We start from the raw sequence: 27342 nt of genomic DNA, 5'->3' as shown, positions 1-27342 counted from the left end.
ATAGCAAAACCTTTCAAATTTGCAGAGTCTAACTAAATTCTTCTGTTGCTGAAATGAAAGATTAGCATATTTGATTTTCCAGGAGTATGCAACAATTGCTAGATTATCCAGAAGATGATGTGGAAGATACCTTCTGCCTCAACTTTACAGTAAGCATTATCTGTTAGCACATGCAGCAGTTCATTTCAAAGTGGAATTAATATTAATCTACAAATAGAATACTTTATTGATCAAGTGTGATTAAACACAAGGAATTTGTCTTTGGTGCATAAGTCCTCAGTGTACATGCCAAAACAGCAAAGTAATAATATTCATAATAACATAACAATATATAATTAAAACATAATTGCAAAGGGTAATCATAATAATGCTACCTATAGAGAAGGTAGTGGAACAGATGAGAAGGATAAAAGTAATATGGCCATACTACATGAGTATGTATGTTTCTGTCTTGAGTTAAAATTAGATATGATGCTCCTTACAAAGCAATTTTGAAATCTTCTGCAAGCAAACAATAAGATACTTGTTCTCTCCTGAACAGATCACGGTTGAAAACTTCGGTGCCACAGAAGTTAAAGAGCTAATTCCAAATGGTGCCGATATCTCTGTTGTCAAACAGAATAGGTAGGTTGTAATAGTATATTTCATTTAGCATTTTATCTTTCTACTTTTAATTCAAAATTAACTAAAAGGAACCAAGGCATCAACACACTAATGAAGATCAGATAGTCCTCTCTGATTTCATAAATTGTGGCTTATGAAGCTGGGAATGAGCACAGGCTTAAGTTTGCCTTCTGTTCTTAATTTTTGTCCTCCGTCCTGTGATGTGCGTGAAACCAATAAAGCAGCGAGTGTTATGTTTAGTTAACCTACTTTAAATCAGACATAAACAGGATGTTTGGGCTTTTAACGTATGCTATAAATGAAGTTTTAGAGTCAGGAGGAGAAACAGCACTTCCAAAACTATATCTGTCCATGATTTAGCTGAATTCAGCCTTTGCTTGACTGAATATTTTGTAGAATATTCCATTGAAGGAAGACAAAATGTTCATAAGAAAAGAAAAATTGCCGTTGCTAAATGGATTGTGTCCTGAATCTTTCTAAATGGCTTTTCTTTTAATCCGGTTTTAGGCAAGAGTTTGTGGATGCCTACGTGGACTATATCTTCAATAAATCAGTGGCTTCTCTCTATGATGCATTCCATGAAGGTTTTCACAAAGTGTGTGGCGGTAAAGTTCTTCAGCTGTTTGAGCCTAATGAACTGCAAGCAATGGTGATTGGGAACACCAACTACGACTGGAGAGAACTAGAGAAGGTGGGTGGCTCTGCCAGAAATTAGCTGCTGTTCAAGAATTTAGCCTTCGGATTGCCAAGATTATTTTCCAAGATTTCTTGTCCTTCCCTGGTAACAGAGAATGTGGTTACAAAAAGCAAAGAAAATTAACTCACTATAGACATCGAACCCTTATGGTTGGTGGTAAATGTTCAAATAGTGAGCTAGAAAATGAAAATTATGCATGCTGCAGTCCTTTTCATGTTTCCCCAAACACCCCACGATAAATATCATTTACGTTAATAGAAGATTACAGCTGAAGTTTTTAAATAGCTTATTTAAGCATGCATATTGCACAGTTCTTTACAGTGTCCTTGCCTGTACTTCAATGCTTCTTTGGTGGTCAACATAGTCTACCATTTGCAGGGGAGAAGGAAGAAAGAATCCCAGAGACAATGTTCTTTAATAGTGTGATTTTGATTTTTTTTTTCTCCTTAGAATACTCAATACAAAGGAGAATATTGGGCAGAACATCCAACAATTAAATTGTTCTGGGACGTTTTTCATGAGTTATCACTGGAAAAGAAGAAACAATTTTTGTGTAAGTATCTTCATAAAATCAATACATCTTGACCATGGAGTTCAGGGATGGTATTGACTTACCTTCCCTACCGGTTTGCAAATATGAGCGTGTGCATATCCACACATGTGCTTAGCATCTGCACATGCACTTTGGCTAAAAAAGGGGGGCTAAATGGGATGCCTTAGAGCTGGGGAGGGTAGGCGTGGCCACCCGCAATTTCTGCTACTGGTTCAGGTGAACCGGTCCGAACTGGCGTTCTGATTGGGATCCTATTTTGCATGTAATGCTAAATCTATAATGCTAAATCTATCCTCCTTCTTTCCAACATAAGCAAGAGCCACCCAGTTGTACTATTCAGTTCTACTTTTAACTATCCAGAAGGCAGGCATCTTACTTTGCTTTTTAACGGTTTTTAATTAATGGTTGAATTTTTTGTTCTTTTCTTGAGTACCCTACCCTGTGCAAAATTACATGCAAGTGAGATGGGCAGTTGTATAAATGGAATGAATGGAGTTGGGTTTTTTTTTCTTAATGAAAACCATTTCTGCTCTTAAATGCGAGAATCTCTTTTCCCTTAGCAGTCCCTGGTACAAGATATGCAGAAGTAAAGAGTGGGTAATCATACTGTAGAATTGGATGTCTGGTTATGTATTTTTGAAGTCTGTCTTATGTTTTATTCAAAGAAGCCTGGGTCAGTTTATTATGAAACTATAGTCCAAATAAAGCAGAACTCCAGTAATCTTGTAGAAAGGAGTTTTTGTTACCTCTTCATACTAGAGAAGAGAACATATCAGCCTGAAGCTTACAGCAAATATTGTGATGGTAGTACATACGGATCTGCCTTACAATTTGAGCAAATGTTTCCTATAAAATATAGAATGTATTGTGGGAAGCATAAGTAAATATATATTTTAAAAAGCTGAGAAGGGGAAAAATACAAGGTGAATATTTCAAACAAATACTATAGACCAGTGATGGTGAACCTTTTTCTTATGGCATGCCACAATTGTGTGCGCACATGCTATCGTGCACACACATGTGCCCACACCAATTCAATCCTCCCCACCCACCTGCACATATGCATGCAACCCCCTCCCCCCGTGCATGCATGCACAAACCCTCCCCAGGCTCCCGAGGCTTTCCTGAAGCTCGGGGAGGACAAAAAACAGCCCCAACGAGCCAACCAGAAGGGTGAAAATCAGCTGGCCGGCATGCGTACCAGAGTTGATGGCTGGCGTGCCAGCAAATATGGCTCTGCTTGCCACTTGTGGCATACATGCCATAGGTTCGCCATCACAGCTATATTTTAAGTTTTCTAGGAATCCTTAGTATTCTCTCATTTTATTAAACATAACTTTGTTAAACATTCCTTTTAACTGACAAACAATGCAACATTCTTTTTTTACTTAAGAAAAGTAAAAACATTTTTCCTCCCGAACGGAGGGGTGCATTTCTTTATCTTACTTTAGATCTAACACTGAGTTTTGAATATCTGGTGTGTAAGTGTTGGGGTGATGGGTGGCAGCACCATGATAATAAAATCTTCCCTGTGGTTAACCCAATTCACTCCCCGAACACTAAATTCTTGGTCTGCCCATTTCCTGATTAATATCGATTCCACAGAAGTAAATAATTCTGTGTTTAGCCAAAAGTACTTTAACATTGTATGTTAACAAAAACTCTTTATATCCTGTATATCATATACTGTTACTCTGTGATAAACGTTTGATATCTGACTTAATTATTCCATTTTCTTCCTTTTTAAGTGTTTTTGACAGGGAGCGATCGTATTCCTATACTTGGAATGAAGAGCCTTAGTCTTATTATCCAACCAACTGGAGGTGGAGACGGATATCTTCCAGTATCTCATACATGTTTTAATCTTCTCGATCTTCCAAAATATACCAACAAGGAAATACTGAGATCGAAGTTGATCCAAGCAATCGATCACTGTGAAGGCTTCAATTTAGTATAATGTAAAAACTCAGCACCATCCAATCATTTAATTGGGAACATTAAGCCAATACTTAGATCTGCAGTGTAAAATGGGTGATACCCAAGTGGTGGTGATTATAAGAAGCTTGTTCATAAACTATGTTCAGTGATCTGATTCTTTCACAGGAGCCAAAAATCCTTATATTAATGATTGTCTTGATGCGAACTGTGGAATTGCATTTTGCCATCTTAATAAAAATGCAATGTTGGAATAAACACAAGTTTCATAACTAAATTTTAGTATTTCACATATTGCGAAAATGTTGCTGTGTGTGTAAGATGTGCTTTTTTTTTTCAAATCACTGAAAGTCAAATTAGATTTTCATTTTGTTAAAAGTTTCATTTTTAAAATATGCTCCAGCAGCAGTAGAGTGTCTATTGCTTTATGGAATTGGGGCAGTTTTGTTAAAATAAACAAAGTTACAATAAATAGAAAGAGAAAGCAAGTACAACATATTTAGCCACATTTGGAGATGGGTTTGGTGAAGAGAGTAATTTATCATGAGGAACATTTATATAGCAACCATTTCATCTTGCAACTAGTTCATCTTCTTTTACAATGAAAGCAATCAAGAGAATGTCAATGCTGTTTTCATTGGCAGTTCCTTCACATGTCCATGGAGTTGTCATTTGCTAATTAAAACTATGAAAGAAAAATCCCTTTCTTAAAATTTTGAGATTTCATTCGTGGTAATCCAAATAAAACTTGGATGTTTGGCATGAGTGCACAATTATCAGCAAATTCTTTTTTCTCTTGGGCAGAACTAAGATTTTATCTTTCTTACTCTCAATTATTGGAGTAGTTTTAAAATTTTGGTTAAATTACTGGTTTTTTTAAGGACTTTGGTCATTGGAAGTGATACTTTGAACCAAGCAGATGAGTTATTGGGGGGATGGAGGGGAGAGATGTCAGGTTCCTGAATGTTTACATGTTATTAATAGTAATGACTTTCAGCTGTGAAATAAATATTTATTTTTTTTAGATTTATAAACTGCAGTGAGACAATTCAAGCATAAAATAAAAAAATATTTGAATGAAAATGTTGGATAATGTATACACGTAAAAGTCCCAGTTTTTTTGAACAACATGGAGAAAATTTTTTTAAGTCATGTGTCTAAATTATTTTAAGAGGGACATGTGTTCAAACTTCATTTGAATCCTGTCAGACATACTCAATTATATATTCAGGTCTGCTGAAGTAATGTGAAAAGGCATACTATCTTGAAGTGCCTGGAAGGAATAAGTTAAAAAGGACCTTGGTGGTCTTCTTCTCCAACACCCTGATCAAACAGATTACCATTTCAGACAACTGGTTGCCCGGTCTCTTCTTAAAAACTGATCAATTATTCTGCAGGAAATTTCTCCTTAGTTCTAAGTTGCTTCTCTCCTTCATTAGTTTCCATTGTTTGTCCTGCCCTCAGGTGCTTTGGAAAATAGCTTGACTCCCTCTTTGTGGCAGCCCCTGAGATATTGGAGCACTACTATCATGTCACCCCTAGTCCTTTTAATAAAACTAGACATAAACAGTTCTTCAACTGATAAACATGCATGTTTGTGTTTTATTCTTTGCTTTCCTGCTTTACAACAGAAGAACCCCAAACAAAATAGTCTGGTATGTGACATAATCAGGTTTATTTGACTAGCTAAATTTGTTCTAAAATGTTGCTGTTAGAAGACCCAAATAATAAAGGTGAATTGGTTTCATTAGTAATAGTGTAGCATATATATAGACAAAAGGAGATGGGCATTCTCTCATTTAATCAGAGAACTAATAGTGGAAAATTAAAGTGTTTAACAATAACTCAACAGGTAGTATAAAACAGTTTTATCTTTGGAGAGGATCATAAATGTTCTGAGTTCAGAGCAGCGGTCCCCAATCTCTTGGGTACCATGGACCAGTTCCGTGTGGAAAAAAAATTCCAGACATCGTAGGTTGGCTATGTGCTACCCAGAGCCCACACATGCACAGATGAAGCTTCGCTCACTTGTATGGCCCAGTTTCTAACTAGCCGTGGACTGGTACTGATCTGCAGCCTGGACGTTGGGGACCCCTGCTTTACAGGGTCTCACAAGGACTAACAACTACTTTGTCAGACCTGATTAGGAATCTGCAAAATGGTCCATGAGTGATCTTTTAGGTCCAAATATTAGTTTCATCTGTGTTGGGATCAAAGCATGTGAGGTTTTTTCTGGGGATGTAGAGAGCATTTGGAAAAAGCCTAAGAGTAGTAACTATAGGAAAGTAGAAAAAGGGAGGATATGGTACTTTTAAGTTATCTAAGTAAGAGAATCTGCAGCCTGCAAATATTTGCAAATCAGTGGCAGACTAGTTCACCTCAAGCATACAGTATCCAACCTGTCTCTTTCCCCACTACAAGAAACCACCATAGACTTACCCCCACCTTCTAAACCATCAGTGAGTGAGGTAGCTCACTTCAATAGGACCCAGAATTTGGAAGTCTGCTGCTCTCATCGTTCCTAGTACTTCGCTATTATCAAGACCATATATACCCATTGAAAGTAAGTGCATGATGTTATCAGATAGGAGCAAACCACTGGAGGTACAGAAAGCCCATATCCACCACTGGTAAACAGCATGTATACAATACACAGCAGGCTCAAGTGTCTTAGAACCAGAATCTGACCATTCAGTGAGGAAAGTAGCATAACTTAAATTCCCAATAATGATTTTTAAAAATTGACACAAAAGCCCCTGGAGGAGTATTCAATGTAAAAAAAAAATAGCTCACTACAAATAACTACAAATTTCCTCCCAGGTTGCTATGGTAATTTGACTAGATAGACCTGCCAGACGTGTCTCCTTACCCTGAGGGGTCAAAGCTTTTGGCCCAGCCTTTATTGCATCAGAGGTCCTGGTTTTAGAAAGATTGTTTTTAAAAAGTGACTGGAGTAATATGGGTGAAGCAGCATATTATTTCTCACCAACTATATCAATTTCCATACTTAATAACACTGCATGCAAGATGTGCACACATTGTAACAGCATCCAAAAGTTAACAATTTAATAGATTTAAATCAGACTGAGTATAAAACACTGGTTTTGTATTTCAAAAGTTGCAGGAAGAGAGCTAGGTCAATTTAAACAATCTTCTACAAAACATCTGCCAGTTGGTTACATAAAAGACACTATATACAATATAAAAGCAGAAAATAATTCACACTGTAAAAATAATTTAAAACAAAATATTTCCATTTAAAATATCTCCTATAGCACAAATACAGTTTGACATGCATGCCAAGCTAAACATATTGCATTCTTTTAAGTGTAATTGTTCAAGTTCTATTTATAACTTGGACAACAAGAAAACATGCCAACATTTCAAATGAACACAAAATGCCATTTTTAACACTTCATTATGCCGTGTTACAAATTGGATGTACTGTCTGTTTGAAAAGAACAACTCTATATATTTCAAAATGGAATATTAAAGAAATGCGAAAGAATTATTGGCAACTGGTTTTAACTACGGGGTTCAGCTGAAAAGTGTTTTCAAGAAGAAATTAAAAACCTACGATCAAACGAAGCACAAAGAATTGAGACAATCTACAGCTGAAACATTTGACACATCTATTTCAAGAGGCAGTTTTGAAGCAGCATTGGAACTCATTTCGGTTGCTGCTTTTTCTACATCAATCTATCAAGAAGTGGTAATGAGGTTCTCTAAACAGAGAAGCCTTTAAGCAGCATACTTTAAAGTTAAGGTAAAATTGAATTTTGTGTTTTACTGGATGCGTGAATAGCTCTCATTAAATGTTTGTATAAAAGTACTGAAAAGTATAGAAACACTTTTGTTCTTGGGCAAAAATTCCATCTATATCCTGAACATTATATATACACCTTCCAACACTTAAATATTCACATCTTGGCAGCATACACAAAGATTTTATACATTGTTTTATATACCAACTTCCTGCACTAAATACTCATGTTAACAGGATTAATGATTTATCTAATACTTTCTTCCTGTAATTTTGTAAGCCAATAAGCATTATTATGTATCTACAGAAAATTGCTTTATTTTAGCCTTTATTTTAAAAATAGCATTTTCATTTATTTAAATAGGTTTTTAAAATGCTATTTTCTGGTAACCTAAGGAATTTTCAGATGCTCACTGATGTCTAATTAACATCTAATATGATTGCATGCAAATATATCCAACATGAAGAGTTCAGAAAACATAGCTGCCATAGGTATTTGGGGAAAATCTTCATATTTAACAACATATTCTTGCAGCAGCAGACTAAGGAGACATAAATAAAATGAAATGTTGCAAAGCAAGAGAGGTATGAAAAATACCATTCTTTGGTCTAGATTAGCTGTTCCCTTTATATTATATTAATATTATGATGGCTTTTTAAATGGTTCAGAAATAACACAGGGTGAGATTTATAAAGCCAAAAATATTGTATATGTGCGAATACACACACTCACACAACACATATTAATAACAATGAATGTAGTGACAGTAAAAGATACTTAGTACCTTCCACAAAACTCAAAATGCAATAAAGATTAGTGTTGAGTGTGTCTTTATAGAATTCAATTGGAAAAGTTAGAAAACTATGCATGAAAATCTACTCTAATGTTTATAAACATCGTTGTTTGCCTTGTTCTGAATTCAGTATACATTCATTCCAACATGCCGAAATTGCTAATGCTGGTGGAAAAGTTCCTGAAATAAATCAGTAATTATCTTACAACTTGTCTGATGAACTGTCAAATTCTACTGTCTGATTTATAGAAATTGATTCGTCAACAGATTCTGGAAGATCAGTTCCATCTTCCTCAAATCCATTCTCCTCTTCTCTGTCAGGAGTGTCGGCCTCTTCCTCCTCCTCCTCCTCTTCTTCTTCTATGCCATTGTAATAGTCTTCCAATTCACTCTCCTCTTCTACATCTAAGCTTGGGCTCCGACATGATCCACTACCGCTGCTACTTCCACAAGAGCTGGAGGAGATGACATCATCTTCAGAGTCTGAATAAACTTCAGCGCCATGGAAAATATAGCGATTTGGTGGTGAAAACAAATATTGAGTACCTGAAACAGGTTTGATCAACAACAAAAAGGGAAAAGAAGAAGGCATCATCACTAAGAATACAATCATACATAAATGCATGACACTTATAGTTCTGAACTCTCCATATCTTATATTTTTTATAAGGAAACATTTATTTGTGTCAGTAGGACCAAGGGAAAACTATTATAATGCAGCACTAAATTACCGTATTTTACAGAGTATAAGACGCACCGAAGTATAAAACAGACCAAGATTTTGAAACAGTACATTTAAAAAAAAGTTTTTGCACTCTGCAGACCTCCCAAAAACGGGCCGTTTTTCGTGAAAACAGGCCCAGTTTTTTTAAAGGGCATGAATAGCTTTTAGGAGGTTTATAAAGTGTTCCTGGGGGAGGGGGCAAAAATGAGCAAAAAACAGGCCATTTTTTTCAAAAACGGGCCCGTTTTTTGTCAAACAAAGGGCATGGATAGCCTTTAGGTGGCTTATAGACTGCTCCTGGAGGCTGGGGGGGGAGGCAAAGTTGAGCAAAAAAATGGCCCGTTTTTTGCTCATTTCTGCCCTTTCCAGCACCCAGGAGCACTCTGAAAGACTCCTAAAGGCTCTTCAGGGCCTTTTTGGTGAAGGGGCGGGGTTTCGGGAGGCACAAAATGTTGTATTCAGTGTATAAGACACACCCATATTTTCAGTCTCTTTTTTGAGGGGAAAAAGTGTGTCTTATACTCCAAAAAATGCGGTAACTTGCTTTTCTCTCTCTCTGCTTTCCCTCTTGCGTTTTATAGCTACTTAATAGTATGTTGATGTTTATTGCCATTTAGTTTCAAATGCTTCAAAAACACACCTTGTCCCATTTTAATGATTCATAGCCTTTCTAAATTAACTTTAATTAGACCAGTCCAAACTTTTCACTATACATTAACATGTACATTACGTCCCTTTAAAATGGCTCTGACATATTCTGTTCATGGGAGACCAGTTTCTAAGACTTTTAAAGCAAGGCAAATATAAAGAGTTATTTATTTGTTAAATTTATTTGCTGCCCATCTCTGTACACTGATGTATCCGTACCTCAGTATGATAACCAAAAAGATGGATGGGTGAAGAAGAGCAGAGAGCACGGAGGAGGAGAAGTGGAGTCTGCCATCAATCTAGCATCTACCCCCAGCGTGGAATTCCCCCATCTGGTCCCCAGGCCAATCACTAGAGCCAGGTCTTCTTCGAGTTGTTGTGGAAGGATAGGAGGTTGGGGGGCGGATCTTACTGTAGAGGGTAAGATGTTCCACAGGGTGGGCGCTGCAGCAGAGAAGGGCTCTTCTTCTGGATCCCGACAGTCGGAATTCTTTGACCAACAGGATCTGAATTAAGCCCTTTCTACCAGCATGAAAAGGACAACCTTGCCTTAGCCTAGTGGTAAAAAGTGGTTCCTCAGATAGCCTGGACCTATGCTATTAATGGCTTTAAAGGTCATAAGCAACTCCCTGAACTGCACTTGAAAGTGGATCATATGTAATTTATGTAATTCTTATGTAATATGAATGCAATTATCTAATTGCCAAGATGTGTTTTAAGTCCAGATTAAGTCCAATTATTTTTTTATTTATTAAAATCAGCTTCTTCTCTAAAAGACTCACCTAAATCAGGAATTGTGTCAATCCAGTCTAATGACGTAAATAAATATGGCCCTAAGCTTCAGATCTCACCATCAAAAAAATCTATTCAAAACCAGCACCATAGACTGTACAACAGGACTGCAATAGGACTAAGATTACCACAAAGGGTTTGTGCTACAAATATTCTCTCACAAACTAAGCAAGGGATATGACAAAAAAAACCACATTTTTAAAAAAAAAAAACAGGATTTTATCTTTAGTATAACTGACATTCTGAAATGGAAGAAAAAAAAACAAAGCAAACAAATATTAACAAAATGGGTAATGTAAGAAATACAAAACACATTCCCACATTACAACTTGTAGGCAAAAACAAAAGCTTGTGAATAGTATGCCTGCAGCAATACTATTCAGCACTAAGTACAAATACCATACCAGCTTCTACCTAATGCTGTAGAAAAAATTATGAAGAAAAACTATACAATTCACTTTTTCACATAAACTAATATACACTTATATTTACAGCCTAAAGAAAAGATTACTTCCAAATTCTTTTTCTATTTATCTTACAAGAGTTGTTCTAAAGATGGTAACGTTTTTCATTCATTTAGACCAGAGGTGTCAAACTCGCAGCCCAGATGTGTCACATGCTGGCCCCGCCCCCACCTGGTTTAGCAAAACGGAAAAGTCCCAATACTTCACGTGATGTCGCCATGACGACGTGAATTTGACACTCCTGATTTAGATTGTAAGTCTGTTGACAGGGTTATACTTATTGAATGCATATTGGTCGGAGATTCTTTTTTTAACTTAAAGTTTCTGACACAGCTCCTGCCCATTGGAACATCTTGCCACAGGAGATAAGATCTGCTCCCTCTCTTTTAACCTTCAGGGAAAGTCTTAAAACTTGGTTGTGCCAGCTGGCATGGGTTCCTGAAGGAGAAGCTAGCTGGAGGTGCTTGGTGCACTAAAAAAATAAGGCACCCCCACCTCTCCCCTCCTCCTAATCCTTGTTCTTTAGCTTGTTTACTTTTGTAACTTTAATCAGTTTTTATATTTATTACTATTGAATTTTTGGATTTTATTCACTCAGTTACCTTGAACCTTGAGGTGGGCAGCAAATCATTTTGATAAATAAATACACTATAGCAAGGTTTTAAGTAAACATGAGCTAAAACTTTCACTGCCTCAATTTCAAATCCTTCTATAAAAGCGAGAAAATGGCATTTTTCTTTGGGGAGGTGTTGCAATGAAATGTACATTTATGCAGACCAAACATAGTAGTGACTTTTCTATTCCTAGCTTTCTAGACGTGTCCTAGGAATTGTGCTGGTAGAAAACAGAATGGGATCTCTTGAACTAGATGATCTAATAGTGAAAACTAAGCAGCATGTTTCTCTCTCAATATTCTGCAAAATATTTATTTCTCCTCCCCGCTTTCTAAATTGGGCTACAAGGATAGAATAAAGTTTGAAGGAATAGATTTTTCTGGAGTTCTGAAGATTCCTTGAGACAAGGGTCTGCAACCTTGGCAACTTTTAAGACTTGTGGATATCTGGGAGTTGAAGTCCACAAGCCTTAAAGTTGCCAAGGTTGCAGACCCCTGCTTTTAAAGGAATCTTGGGCCTTAATCCTAATATCCCATGATCATAAAGAATATTACTGCACCTGTTGATGAATATGAATGAAGTACATCTTGCAAACCTGAAATCTGATCACTTCACCCATACTTAACTAACTATTCAGAACCAAAGCCTCTTGTCTCATAGAAATGACTACAGGGATTCCTGCTCCTCTAAACCAACACTGATTAAAAACAAAACCCATTAATTTCGAATACTATCCAGAATATGTTATATACAATATAGTTAATTTGTTCCCAGTTTTTAATATTATCTAACAATAGTTTAAAAATGAACATTTCTAATAGATTAGCTCTTTGGCTATAATCCGTTTATTTTAGATTTTCTGTCCTGTATCAGCGTTTCTCAAAGTGTAATTGGTCCAAGGATCTCTGCCCCCCCCCAAAAAAACCCTCTCAAGGATCTGTAAAATTAAATTATTTGCCAGCCTGTGTTGAACAATAATATTAGAACCCTATCAAACCATTATGAGAAACAGTAATGGCAGCAAATTAATCACTATTAATTTTAGCATGGTAAATATTGATAAATATAACCCCTACAAAATTGGGGGGGGGGTAAAATTGGGAAGGGTTCCTGAGGGGAACACAATTTAAGAGACACTGCTATAACATGGTAGTAGGCTAGGCTAGGCTGTTTTTTTACCAATGCCTGACTGAATGTTTCAATGTTACATTGAAGCATTCAAGGAAGAATTATATTTGAATACTCCAAAGTTATTCTAAAACATAATATGAAATAATAACCAATTCTGTTGTATTTAAGTACAATGACAATAAAGATTATACTTAAAGAAAACATTCAAAGCAGTGCTTTTACAATAGACTTAGCACTTACCATCAAGCCGCTTGCTAATTTGCTCTTTTGCACATCTATTCAAGCAATATTTTCTCACTGTTTCAACAGAGATTTTTTCACTTGTTTCTTTGTTTTCTTCTTGATTAGATCCAGGTTCCTTCACATGTTCTGTAGTTTTTAACTGACCATGAGTACCTTCTGAATTTTCTAAAGAGTTATGGACTTCTAGTGGTCTTTCTTCTATAGAGTTTTCCTTAGATTCCAAAGCAACATCAGAATTTCCTGCTTTATATTGATCAGAATGCTCTGAATGTATCACTTGAGAATCTTGTGATGGAATTCTGACAGATGAACTAGAAGATTCAGAAATGTTTAAAGGAGTGGGTGGTAACTCTGTTAAATGTTTTTCAAACGCTCTGTGAGGCCGTGGAGGTTTCTCTGTTATTTCTGAAAGCTGAATGGAACTATTACAAAGTTTTGAATATTCTCCACCCAATCTATGACATAATTCATTGATAATAACATCACAGTCACCAAGAAGCTCGACATCAAAGTGTAGATGAGGCAATGGTTCCCTATTAATTAGAATCTGAGGCACTTCATGTGGGATGGAACCTACATATTTAAGAAAAAAATAAAGTGAGCTATTAACAACTGGATAATTTTATGGAATATATGTAACTATATAAATGTCTGAATCCTGCCTAATTCTATGGTATTTAAGATAGACAGAAAGACACATTTATACACACACACACACCCCTAGTATATTAGACTTATAGTGCTTTACAGCCCTCTCTAAGCGGTTTACAGAATCAGCCTATTGCACCCAACAATCTGGGGGACATTCATTTTTATCCACCTTGGAAGGATGGAAGGCTGAGTAAACTTTGAGCCTGGTGAGATTTGAACTGCCAAATTGCAGGCAGCTGACAGTCAGCAGAAGTAGCCTGCAGTACTGCACTCTAACCACTGCGCCACTGAGGCTTATATATATATGTATGTATGTATGTATGTATGTATGTATGTATGTATGTATGTATGTATATATGTATATGTATATGTATATGTATATGTATATGTATGTTTTTTATTTGTGCTGATAAATAAATAAAGGGAGACTAGTATAGATCTATTTCAAGCTATGTAGCTCTCATCAGCTAGCCATACCCTTACTGGGATTCAAACCTGTGCTGTATTGCATCTTAGGCAAACGTCTTAGCCATTATGCCACAGGTCTCCTCCTTATCAGCTGAAGCCAGGGAAGAAGGTATATATTTAGTGTCACAACCCCTGGTAAGCCCCAATTATGGGAGGAAGCTAACTGCTTCCATCATCTGTCAATCGGCTCGTCACAAGAGTCCATCACGACAGAAACCCAATATTTTTACTGTTGCCTTTGTTATATTTGTGTTTTTTATTTGTGCTGATATATAATATTTATTTTTCCTACCATGCTTCCACATCTATGAAGTTTTCTACTTTGTATGGTTTCTAGCACCATTTGTCATGATCACTAATTAATTTAAACTGTACTCTCTGTTGTTCTCAATAAATACATAATCAATACTCACTTGGAATCAATGCTACTGGTCTTACTTTAAGTGAAGACCCAATAACAATCAGAAGATCAACTTCATCTTTGTCATATTTCATGGCCCTGTGAAACTGCTCTGGTAGATTTTCACCAAAGAATACTATTTCTGGCTTCATGATAGCAAGGGGTTCATCAGGTGAACATCTGGGACATCTAGGAACAACCTGATTAAAGAATTTGCATTAGCACTGTTCATTTTATACAAGTAGCACTCATAACTGATAAACCTTTAATAAAAGAATGAAGCACAACCTACAATTTTTCGGAGTATGAGACGCACCTTTTTCCCTCAAAAAAGAGGCTGAAAATCTAGGTGTGTCTTATACACTGAATACAGCATTTTTTTGCCTCCCAAAACTCTGCCCCTTTCATCAAAATGGCCGTGCATAGCTTTTAGAAGGCTTTCAGAGAGCTCCTGGGGGCTGGGGAGGGCAGAAATGAGCGAAAACAGCCCTGTTTGCCCCACCCCCACCCCCCAGCAGCACTCTTCTAAGCTTCCTAAAGGCTATCCATGCACTTTTTTGACAAAAAACAGGCCCTGTTTTTGCGAAAAATGGGCCATTTTTTGTTCATTTTTGCCCCACCCTCACCCCCCCAGGAGCACTGTACAAGCTCCTAAGGACTATTCATGCCTTTTTTTAAAAAAAAAAATACAGACCCGTTTTTACGAAAAAGAGGCCATTTTGGGGAGGTTTGCAGTGCAAAAAAATTTTTTTAAAAAAAATTCTCTTCAAACCTTTGCTCCGTCTTATACTCCAAAAAATACGCTAGGTTGCATATTGGTGTGAATTTCTGCCAAGGACTATAAAGAGAAAAGATATATGTTTGCAGCTAAGGAACTGACTAATGAAATCATATCTTAAGAATCTGCCAGATCTGAAATTGCCTATAAAACCTTTAAAATTACAGCAATTATGTCAGATTATAGGGCAGCCAGCCATCTTATTGTCTTCAACCTTCTAAACTTTATTTTGCAAGATTCTTCTCTTATTTTAGCTTTGTTATTTGTTTGGATACTATATGTGAGTTTATTTCATTTTGTCATGTTATCCCATACCTCCCCCCCATCCCCCGGATTAATTATGTCCTTGTAAAAGATTGCTATTGTCTTTGGTGCTCCTTGAACTTGGTTTTTTGCTTGCAGACATTTTACTACCGTACTAGGTAAGCATTATCAGTGCTCCAATGCTTTGTTCAATTAGTCTATCATTACAATGGTTCTACTGAGAGGTTGAGACGTTTTATTCTAGCCTAAGTGAAAATTTCCATAGGAAAAGGACAAATGCAAACTACTTTCATTTCCCTGTCATTAGAATATTACTGAAAATCAAAATGAACTCTAGCACAGCTACCGTAATATTTCCCAGACCTATTATAAATTTGGTGTCAGACCTGCTGCCTCAGCTTGAATTTCTAAGTAAAAACAATCCTTAACACTATCGGGTGGAGAAAGGTATAGTTTACTAGAAACCATGTGAAATACAGTGGTGTAAAGCCAGAACTGAAATTCATACACGAAATTCTGACACTTGGCAAATTTTACATTTGTGATGTGGTAAATTTTGTAATAATATGCAATTTGCAATTGTATCCTAGGCCATCTAGTCCAACCCTATATGATACATGAAGATCAAGATTAACAGCACCATCATCAAACTGCTAGCAGTCTAACTTGAAAAGCTTTAATAAAGGAGAGATTGCATTTAGCTTTCATTGACTTTATTAAAAAGTAATGTTCAACTTAAGTGTACCCCTCTTGTCATTTAAAGGATTGGTGACAGTGCTTTAGGTTTTTAAAGAATGCTATCATGTCCTGGTCAAGCATACACACTTTCTTCAATCCTTCTTAAATGTATGTTTGACTGCAACATGAACTCTAAGGGGCAATTGCAAAATTATTTCAATTGATCCTTTTTTAAAATGCAGTACTTTGTACTAGATGGCATTACTCAGTATCACTATTAAGCAATGAACTATTCTTTGCATTTAATTTCCATTTTCTTTTTCAAATGGAGAACTGATAAGATGCAAATATAATTACATAAATAATTATATATAATGCAACTGTGGAGCCTCCAACAGGTTCTTTATAAAGAAAAGTAATCACAATAATTACTGTGTATGTAGCTACGATTCACATATTTAGTTTCAGAGAATGCTATATTTTAAGTTGTACTGGATCAATTTTAACGAAAAGATTTTGCATGCTTACAGTTATATTTTCAATGTATTTAATAACATTCCTAATACCGTGTTTCCCTGAAAATAAGACAGGGTCTTATTTTCTTTTGACCCCCAAAATAAACATTTTTTCACTGTTTATTTTCAGGGAGGTCTTATTATTTTTGAGGTGCAGGAGGTGGCAAGCGTGATCACCTCATGGCTGCTGCTGTGTTGGAATATTTTCTGGGAGGGCTTATTTTAACGCATGCGCTCAAAAGCTCAATTGGGCTTATTATCTGAGGATGTCTTATTTGGGGGGAAACAGGGCATATAGTTCTTTTTCACCAGTCAATTCTTAACTAATAATTACCTGATTAAAAATATCTCCTCGTACAACTTCACAATCAACCTTGTATTTACAGATGAGGCAAGAAGCCGTTGCAAAGGAACCTGAAATACATATACCAGCAAATAAAGGAACATACCAGTTGTCAAGGTTTTTTTCCCCACTCAGAGATTTTATTAGTAATACACGTACTTTCAATATATTCATTGTATGCAGTACACGAAACCGAGCAAGTGGCTGGATATTGTAATGGTTAGTGTTGCCTCTGACAGAGGAATATGGCCCTCAAATTTGAGGATTAGAGAGAGAGCACATCTGAAAGGTTTTAATTAGAAAGTTGATATATATGTTTAAAAAATGGTGCTAGGATACATTGTTTCACCCTCTTGCCAGTTTGAATAAAGTTGGAAAGATCTCTGATTGCATGTAAGGCTAGATTTTATTGCATAGTTTATTGAGTAGGAACATGTTGGAAAACGTCTGTGCCTGACAAAGCAGGACTTTTTTGTCTATAGAGGATCTGCTTAGACTGTCTCAAAATCTTACCCTTGAAATATCATCAAAAACTGTCTTAAAATCAATAAAAGGGCTGCATAAATATTCAAGTCAAGAGTCGTTGGTATATTTTTGATGTTGAAGCACTACTAGTCTGTAGCAGATTGTCCCAGTTGAAACTCTACTTGCTCAGAATTGATTATTCACTTTTTTATTACCCACATTTGGAGTTTGCTAAATAGGTACTGTACCTGGCTTATAGTTTACTATAGTACTCGACCTAGGACAGTAATTGCGCCTGAGGTTATGGATGTAAATTATGCTGGTCATTAAGTGCTTCATCAACATAGCAGACCCAATTTTATGTCATTTTGCTTAGCACATCACTATGGCATTAAATCTATGGTTATTAAGTGACTGCCGGGTCATAAGTGAATGCATTGTTCACAATGGGCAGTTTTTTTGCCAGAAACATAAGTAAACCTTTTTGGGGGAAGGCGGTCAATACTAAATTCAAACAGTCACTAAGTAACCCATTGTAAGTTGAGAACTACCTGTAGTGATGCAATAGGCGTATAAGTAGCTATAAATTATTTAATTAATAATTAAATTACTATCACCCTTTTATACAAGGGGACGATTATGGCTTCTTTCCATTCCTCTGGGATCTTAGTTGTGTGATTAATGTGTGAGGCTAATACAGGAATCTGCCAATATGAAATTGATTTAATTAGTCAGGGGCAGGGGATAGGAAATACAGTCACTGCCATGGACTTTATCACACTTATTCTAGTTAATGCGAGTTCTGACTTCCTTGCATATGACTAGGGGCCACTGTAATGGTGAAGATAATGGTATATCCATCACACGTGCTAAAGGTGTTAGCATGCAGACCACAAAAGGCTTGGAAATAGTATACTTGAGGAGATACAACAATGGAATTGTGTAAAGTTGTTATGCGGACAGTTTGTTATAGAATGCCAGAACAAGGAAGGATTTTTAGACTGTGTGGCTTTGATTAGTTGTTATCATTTTCTCCTCATCTTTATTATAAGTATGTATCAAGGATAGAAAAGAATGTATATTTCACTTACCATGGCACTGGATTATCCTTTGAATTCCTGCAACTTGTTCCAGTGTATCTATGTTCTGAGTATAATTGCGAAGGAGTTTTCTTTGTTTATCCATTAAATCAATAAATTTATGACAAAGAGATGGCTGAAACTGTCCAGGATATATTTCCTGAAAAAGAAAGCAAACAAGATATTGTCAATAATGTCTGCAATTGTTACATAGACCACATATACAAGTTCAACATACAATAAAAACTACTAATGGAAAATGTAGCAAATGCTTGCTGTTACATATCTACTACTTGGTAAGGGAAATGAATTGTTGGGAAGCATAATTTAGAAATCATATCTTGCTGCAGCTTCCCATAGTTATTGGGAACAGAATACTAAAAGAGCAATCCTGCACATTTAATAGAGCTCACTTTGGAGTAGATATAAATAGGATACCAAATATATAATCCAAATCTCAGAATTTCAATTAATCATTAAGTAATTTCACAAACTTGAAATATTACTGAAAGACAACAGAAGTTTCCCAACAAATATTACTGACCTGTGAATATACTAAATACAACTTAATTATAGAAAATCACGCCCTTGACATTGCAAATTGCATAAATGCTGATTGGGAAGGATAGAAAACTGCTGAATCTACTTTGCTAAAGGCAAAATAGTCCAGAGCACAATCTATATTAGCACTAAATACGTTAATGCAGTTTCTACATCAAAATGTCATATTGGATCTAGAAAATGTGTCTTTACTGTCATAGCACCCCCTCCCATCACCATTACAGCATCCCTACAGATACAGACTGCAGCCTCTCATCTAGTGTTTCAAAAAGCCCTTCAAATCTAGCTGTTATCAAGCCAGGGAATATTATGTTGAAGATGGAAACTGTCATGCTTCGTTTTAATGACTGTTTTTAATCTGGCCATTTGTTTTGTGTCTTTTTTAAAATATATTTTGTAAGCAGTTCAGAGTCCGCCCGAGGAGGTGGGCCTTCTCCAGGTGCTGTCGACTAGACAATGTCGTCTGGCGGCCCCTCGGGGGAGGGCCTTCTCTGTAGCTGCCCCGGCCCTATGGAGCGATCTACCCCGAGAGATCTAGACCCTGCCCACTCTCTCGGCCTTCCGTAAGTTTACTATGACGTGGCTATTCCGGCAGGCCTGGGGCTGTTGACCTCATGACTGAGGTCCAGCCCCACTAAGACTGAGTGCATGATGTGTTTTTTAACTTGTTTTTCTCTATTTCATTCTTTGTTTTTGTATTATTTTGTAGCTGTTTTTATGTAAGCCGCCCGGAGTCCTTCGGGATTGGGCGACATATAAATTTATTAAATTTACAATTTACATAATAAATTTAATGAAATAAATAGCTTGGTACTACAATTATATCCTAAATCATCTATCATCTAACTTCAATGACCTCTAAGTCATGCATTATGCTGGGAAGAAAACCTAGTTTCCCAAATCTAAGGATTTTAGTCTATTACTGTCCTTATTCAGACTGAACCTCAAGTTGAGGTTGATTGGGTATAGGTGGGTTTGTGAAAATAGTAAGATACACTCCATAAATAGGTGCAGTATCAAATTACTACATCTCTCCTTTGTCTCTCCTCTATGTCTCAAGTTTGTTCCAAATCCCCTCCTCATCCAGGGCAGATTTATGATGCAAGCAGATATATGGGGGGGGGGGGGGGGGGGGGAGAATCGATTTTGCTGGTGGATCTACAGTATTTCACCAAGACAACTTCACTGGATCTTTCCCAATGTGACCTAATTGGGGTGTTCAAATAAAAAGATTTAGATGTACGAAATCTGTTGGAAGTTTTTAAATGATTATCTTTCAAAGATTAAAAAAAATCAAAGAGACAATTAGCACCTTGGCAAATTTGAAAAATGGCCTTGGATCTTTTCGGAAGTATTCTATGTCAAACATTGCTTGAGGATCAGGAAGATCTGGGAAATCAACTGCTAGGCGGGCATATATACCATCTCTTGATCGGAAGTCAGGAATACCACAAGAAACTGATACCTAAAATGGATGGCAAAATATAGAATATATAGCAGACAGTTGCTAATATTGTTGCAATTAACAAAGATTCTTTTATCAAAAATGACCTGTGAAATACTCACTGGTATTCTTAAAAAAACCTACATGTGAGGAAAGTCTAACTGCAAAAGAAACAGTGTATTTCTTTACATCTATATGAAAAAAATTACCATGCGAGGAAATGCCAATATAACTGTAGCCAGAGCACCTAAGAGAATCAAGCATATTAGACTTGTAAATTAATAATACTTGCTTTATTTTATTGATGTTATTACCAGTCCACAAAAACGAAAACAGGGACAGCCTGACTCTATTAGCAGTAGTAGCATGATGCTCTGTCATGTTTCCTGAAACTCAGACTAGTAATACTAGCGTATATAGTCATATAAGCAAAGAATATCAGGTGCCAACATACACCCCCCAAACTGTTCATGGACTTATCTTAGTATACATTGTACACTTTTTAAGTACCGTATTTCTCAATATACTTGTGAATAAGCCCATCTGCTGATAATCCGACCATCAATTTTTGACATCCACAAATGACACATTTTTAATGGTATTTTCATTAAAAATTTGAGGGTAAGCATATCCACAGATGGATTTATATGAGAATATATGCAGTACTATTTTCAGATCATAGTGGTACACTTTTTCTTATTTATGAGTCACCAGCAAATAACTTGAACTACAACACTAAGGGTTGCTGCTATTTCAAAAAGTTAGAGAAACTATTACCAATAACAAGATGACAAAATAAGAACTGCACCATACGCTGCACTGTTTCATATGTGGAATCACAACTATTTGCTCAGGGGTAACAATTACATGGCACAGAGCAATTATTCACATAGCATTTATACTCATTGAGCATATTAAAACATCAAACATGTATTCCATTCGTGAATACATACCCCAGCTCCAGTCAATACAATTATTTTTTTGCATTCTTGCAGGAGTTTCACTGCATCCTCTATAGTATTAATATCTTTTCTCTTTTTTCTTTTAGGTGGTTCTGAGAGAATATTAACGACAATTTGCCATAATGTCATATTATCCAATTCAGGAGGAGGAATTGTTTCTGGCAATAGGTCTTTCAGAATTGCACGTGGATCTGTGCCTATCATGAGATGTTGTTGGACAAAAGTGTATGGACCTATTATGGAAAATAAAATAAAATAATTATGAGTACAAGATAATATAGACAGATTAAATGAGAATATGAGCCCCTCACTACTTTTCGGGTGCTTCTGGACTGAAAGGATTAACCAGCTATAAGGTATTGCCCAGGAGACGCCCGCATGTATTTATGGCACACATTTTTCAGGGAAGCTTTTAACTTCTACATATTTTAATCTTGTATTTTATATTTTAAATTTTATGCCATATAGTATGACTTATTTTACTTGTGAAGTTTCTGACAGAATAAACAAATGAGAAAATTGTGTAATTTCATCTGCTGTATTTGGAATAGGAAAACGCATTGCACTTCATGCCATAAAAAAGCAGAGGCAGTGATATTATGAGTAACTTCTATTTCAGCAACCCTAAGGCTTCTTCACCTACTAACATCTTATCGGTAGTTAGGAACACGCAACACCCAGAATCACCTTATTCAAAGCCCTGTCATTCTTGCTCTGGAAATTTTCTCCCACCCAGTTGTCCTTTTGATATTGTTTACCTCCTCAAATTTATCTATAACATCCCTTCATTACTTCCACAAGATAAAAAAAAAATGCCTTAATAAAATACTATAAAACTGCCCTAATAAAGTACCAACTTTTACACTTTTTTAAAGAAGTGTGTTTTATAAAGATGGGACCATTTATAGGTAGTCCTTGAAATATAACCATAATGGAGCCTGCCTATTATAGTTGTTATCCTATGAGAATCATAAATCAGGTTGGTCATGTGAGCGACACTATTTTACAATCTTTTAATGCAGCAGTCATTCAGTGAGTACCACAGTTATTAAGCAAAGCATTGTTTGCTATGACTATTCTTGCCAATAACCAACAATAAATTATGTTTTTTTTTTACCAAACTGCTGCAAATGGCATCATGTGACCATATGCAGCTGTATTGCTGAGCACCGAAAATGTGAGTCAGAACTTCAGAACCAGGTCAACTTGCTTGCCTCAGGTAGGTCGTAACACTGAATGGTTGCTAAGTGACCAGTCATAAGGTGAGGACTACCTGTATAACATCTTTTCATATGTATACATGGAGATAAGTATGTAAAAAAGTAGATGAGGAAAACAATTTGGGAAGCTTCTTCTTTTATAAAAAGAATCAAAGATCGAAGTACATTATACATTTCTGCCCACAACTCTTAATCATGCATTTAAAGTGCCATAGGAAGAATCTCTGAGAACACTATAGTTCCATGCTTCTATGAAGGTGGCATTCTTTTCAGCTGTTAACTTAAGATCAAGTGCTATTAAACTCAGGGGAATGGAAATTACACACATTTCACAAGCAGCAAGTGGCAGACTGTATAAAACGAATAAAGTATCCCAATGTTCTCAACGTTAATAGGAAAATAAATGAAGAACTGAGGTGATTTTAGTCCAGAAGATGCTGGCTAGGAAATTTTGAGAATTGAACTCCATACATCTTAAAGTTGTCACAATTGAGTACTGCCTTAGATTAACAACTAAATTTTACCTATCCGTGGCCTTGGAGTCCAATCACTGGAACTTGCATGAGAGGTTCTATCATCTTCATCACTGTCACAAGAATGGAAGCCATTTGCAATAATTTCATCACTAAAAAATACATCTGTAAAATGATGATAAAGTTATTACACAAAAGTAGTGCCATCATATTTCTAATATACTATATTGTTTTGCACACATATAAGGAAGCAAAAATATTATTGAGGTATGGTTTAAGTAATAGTATTGGGTAGATAAAAATCAGTAAACTTAAGTTTTATTATGTATAGAAATAAATCTATGATAAATGTAGTTTTAATTTTGGCATCTTCAACATATTTTTAAAAAATATTTTATGAGCCTTCTTAAAATTTTCTACACCTTTAGAATGTAAGTGCAGCTTACATTTATGCTTATATTTCTACAATTAAATATACAAGGAGACAAGGAGAAACAAATTTCCAATACATACACATATGCAATTATTAATATATGCAATATAAACTGCAAGTGTTAAAAATAAGTCATGAGACTCATTTAGAATGTTGTTATTTCTGCTTTATACTACTGTGTATAATTTCTATATAATGTGTTGTCAAAAATGATCTTAAGGTGTCAATATATTTTCAATCTTTTAAACTATTCCAGCAATTCTTGCTTTTGGAAAAAACATTCTCTTAATTTCAAAAGAAAGTTGCATCCAACTTCCATCCCTATTCAGATGTATTCATAGATTTAAACTCACTAAAGTTGCAATCTTGTATTTGCTTAAAAATATATTCCAATTATATAACACAATGGCTTTCAAGCAAACATTTATAGAACAAGATACTGAAGCAATTGATCTATAACCTATATGCGTGTGTGTGCAAATATGTGCATACACACACACAGAAGTGATACTGAACTGATTTAATATTCTGACAAATCCATACAGCATTGCAGTCTAATATTAAACAATTACTGTCTATGCATGTCCATTTTGTTAATGGGAAAAATTACCAATCCGTCTAGTACAATTTATCTTAGAGTTAAGCCAATTTTAATAAAAAAAATACACTTGCAAAAGAAACTTCACACATTCAGCACTAACAGTTTTATAACAATTAGTATTTTCTTTCATGCCTCCCTAAAAAGAGCTAACATTTTCCTTGGCAATCTTGAAGTCCTTATCCATCCTTAGGGTAAATCCTCATGAATCCAGTGAAGATTATCGCATTGCCATAAGGACAGGATGCACATTTTGAAAAAACTGTTCAGTTGTAAGAATGAGAATAAACTCACTCTTCAACCATGTGTATCATAAACAAGAAATAAAAGAGTTAAAAAAAGACCAAAGAGCCTGGGATTGCAGGCTCTACCGATAGAACCACCAGAAAGCCCTGACAAGGAGAGGTACCGTTTTGGAGTGAACCGAATTAGTTTTTGAGTAAACTTGTCAAGGGCTGGGAGGGAGACTCTCCTAACTCTAACCCTCAAAACCACACTACAGGGCCCTGCATACAACTAGACACAAGGACAGCACCCCCCCCATACCTTCACTCTGCTTAACAACTAATTCCCACAACACTGTCAAATTATTTACTAAAACTGTATTACTATTATTCTTCTCATCCTTCCTATTACCTATCTATTCCCACTTATGACTATAACCATGTTGCTTGTATCTTTCAATTTATATTGTTTCTGTTTCCTAGTACAATTTGATAGTTTATTAGTAACCTTGACTATCACTAAGTGTTGTATCTTTTCATTCTCGATGAATGTATTTTCTTGTCCTTATGTACCGTGAGAGCATATGCACCAAATTCCTTGTGCGTCCAAACACACTTGGCCAATAAAGAATTCTATTCTATTCTATTTCCAATTCTATTATTCTATTTTATTCTATTCTATAATCTTATTCTATTCTATGCTCCCGATCCCCAGTTTTAAAGAGAGGGCAGCCCCTACCGGGCTCCTGGCGCCAAGCGGTCTCGCTGTCAAGGCTGACGGGCCGCCTCTGCGCCGCTGCTCCCTCCGTCCCCGGCGGCTTCTCACCAGTTTGCGGCGCCCTCTCCGCCTCAGCCGCGCCGTTCGAAGACTGCGCCGGGCCGCAGCCAATGGCCGTCTCCGCTGTTTCTCCGGCGGGCGCCGCCTCCGCGCCCTCCCCTTGGCTCTGCCCCCGCGGCAGTTGCCGTTGGTGCGGCGGCGTCTCCTCTCGGACCAGGCCCCACCACCGGGCCCCGTTTTCCGCACAGCTCCAGCCTTCTCCTGCTGCCCCCGCCGGCGCGGCAGCCTCGCCCGGCTGGCCGCTGACACAGGCGGCGGGGACCGCCCTGTCCCCCTTCAGGGCCTCTTCGACAGCCCTTCCTGGCGGAGGCGCCGCGTCTACCTCTCCGCCGGCTCCCGCCGCGGCCGCGCAGCTCCGCTCAACCGAAGCCTGGCGCGGACGCTTGAGAGCGGGCTCGGGGCTCTCGGCCTCAGTGGCCGCCGCGGCACCGTAGTTGCTGCTGTTGCTGTTGCCGCGGCGGCCGCCGCTCCGGGAATGGAGGAGTGGCATCTCCTCGTCGGCCATCTTGGAGCAGGAGCAACTGCTCCCTCCGCCTCCTCCTGTTTCCCCCCCCCCCCCGCCCTTTCAGTCAGTCGCGGCGGCCGCTCATAGTGGCGCAGCAGATAGAAGCAGCGGCCCCCACCTCAGAGAGAGAGGAGATGAGATTTAAACGCAGCACGTGACCCGGCCGACGCCCACGCGGGCCGAAACCCTGCGTAGCACCGCAACAACAACAAACGGGTCACATGACTAAGCGAGATTTCAATTTTTTTAAAAAAAAAGCCAGCAGCGGCGCAGGAGGAAAAAGTGGAGGCGGCTTTCGTTGCGGAGGCGTCGGTCACGTGACGCCGCCCTCGTCGATCGTTTGCCGAGGCTCCCCTTTTCGGCGCTGATCGTAGCAGATTCGGGGCTGCCTCATGTGTGGGTCCCTCTTACGCTCGTAGCTGAATCCCTTTCATTCTTTTTTTTTTTTTGCCCCTGAAAGCCTTCTTTAGGTGGCCTTTCCTGGTTCGGGTCCACCAGCGGGGCTGTTAAGGAGCGAGGGGGGAAAGAAGATCGTGGGGTAAACCAAAGCATCAAAAGTCTTAAAGGCTGGCTGAGGAATTCTGGGAGTTGAAGTCCACAAGTTGCCTAGGTTGGAGACCCCTGCCATAGAGGCACAACACATCGCTATAGTATAGGAACTTAATAGTCTTCCTTTTATAAACTTCCTTGGACAGCGACCAAGGCGACGAAAACATAACTTTGCGACCAACACTTGCCACCTTTGTTATTCTCGGGAGGAAAGCTGAATAAGATAGTAAACACAGTTGAGGTTTCACTTAGTGACCACTTCGCTGAAGGACTGAGTTGCCATCCCAGTTGTGGTTGCTGAAAGAGGACTACCTGTAACTACAAGTCATGCTGGCTCAGGAATTCTGGGAGTTGAAATCCACAGGTCGTAAAGGGGCCATAGTTGCCTACTCCTGCCCTTCTTGTGCCATATCCGTCATTGGATGTTGGCGATCCTATTTTTATCAATAGCTACGTGAAAAAGTGATGCCGAGTTTTATCCAAACCAGTCCTTTTTTGAAGCCACGATGTTCTTCAGCCTGGTCCACATTTGCCTTCAATCTTTCCTTGGAGGCTTAAGTGAAATATGCTGTATTTTTCTGGGTGTCACACCACATGTTACACCCCTGCCCTAAAGACTAAATAGAGAAATGAGACTGAGTCAAAGAAATAACTGGCTGGAAGGTGAGAAGTCACATCACTTCCCACAAGAGAATAAGAATGGATGGTGACAGTAGTGAAGATGGCAAAATTGACTTTTAATTAAAGACAGGATGTGTCTACTTTTGTTTTCACCTGGAAACAAGCTCAAATTGGGTGGGAGGGGTATTAAATTTTGATTTTAGGTTTTGTTGACTAGTTCAACTTTGTTATTATAGAAATGTTTCAATCAATTAGAAATGTAAAGCAAAAGATTGAAGTTTTAATTTTATT

At 37.4% G+C, this 27342-nt stretch overlaps 2 protein-coding genes across 8 annotated transcripts in view; one reads left to right on the top strand and one right to left on the bottom strand.

Moving 5' to 3' along the window:
- Positions 1-4067, top strand: part of HERC4 (HECT and RLD domain containing E3 ubiquitin protein ligase 4) — a 44143-nt gene extending 40076 nt beyond the window's left edge. For all 4 annotated transcript variants that reach the window (XM_032231948.1, XM_032231951.1, XM_032231950.1 and 1 more), the window contains 5 exons: positions 83-149; positions 542-624; positions 1132-1315; positions 1772-1874; positions 3623-4067. In XM_032231948.1, the coding sequence (XP_032087839.1) occupies positions 83-149; positions 542-624; positions 1132-1315; positions 1772-1874; positions 3623-3831 (646 nt within the window). In that variant the 3' untranslated portion in view covers positions 3832-4067. The remainder of the gene's footprint in view (positions 1-82; positions 150-541; positions 625-1131; positions 1316-1771; positions 1875-3622) is intronic.
- Positions 4068-6861: 2794 nt separating this feature from the next.
- SIRT1 (sirtuin 1) lies at positions 6862-26789 on the bottom strand. Of its 4 annotated transcripts, XM_032231957.1 has the most exons (10): positions 25278-26789; positions 23335-23448; positions 21582-21823; positions 20497-20649; positions 18636-18783; positions 17071-17150; positions 14515-14701; positions 12980-13555; positions 9958-10149; positions 8827-8912 (listed from the first exon to the last, which is right to left on the bottom strand). In XM_032231957.1, the coding sequence occupies exons 1-9, from the start codon at positions 25879-25881 to the stop codon at positions 9959-9961; spliced, it is 2295 nt and encodes a 764-aa protein (XP_032087848.1). In that variant the 5' UTR covers positions 25882-26789; the 3' UTR covers positions 8827-8912; position 9958. The 4 variants fall into 4 exon arrangements, with proteins under 4 accessions (XP_032087845.1, XP_032087847.1, XP_032087848.1 ...); XM_032231954.1 differs by lacking the exon at positions 9958-10149 and having other exon boundaries at positions 6862-8912; XM_032231956.1 differs by lacking the exon at positions 9958-10149 and having other exon boundaries at positions 6862-8912; positions 25365-25938.
- Between the last annotated feature and the right edge of the window lie 553 nt (positions 26790-27342).

Source organism: Thamnophis elegans, chromosome 15 (genome assembly GCF_009769535.1).
Source record: "Thamnophis elegans isolate rThaEle1 chromosome 15, rThaEle1.pri, whole genome shotgun sequence".
Taxonomy (NCBI): Eukaryota; Metazoa; Chordata; class Lepidosauria; order Squamata; family Colubridae; genus Thamnophis; species Thamnophis elegans.
This window is presented reverse-complemented; position numbering and strand designations above follow the sequence as displayed.

Excerpts from the sequence above, each read along its gene's own strand:
- SIRT1 (XM_032231954.1), bottom strand. The coding sequence starts at position 25,881 with ATGGCCGACGAGGAGATGCCACTCCTCCATTCCCGGAGCGGCGGCCGC. Across the intron at positions 17,151-18,635 it reads AAGGATAATCCAGTGCCATG|GTTCCTTTGCAACGGCTTCT; the intron begins GTAAGTGAAATA and ends TATGTATTTCAG. Across the intron at positions 8,913-12,979 it reads AATTAGCAAGCGGCTTGATG|GTACTCAATATTTGTTTTCA; the intron begins GTAAGTGCTAAG and ends AACCTGTTTCAG.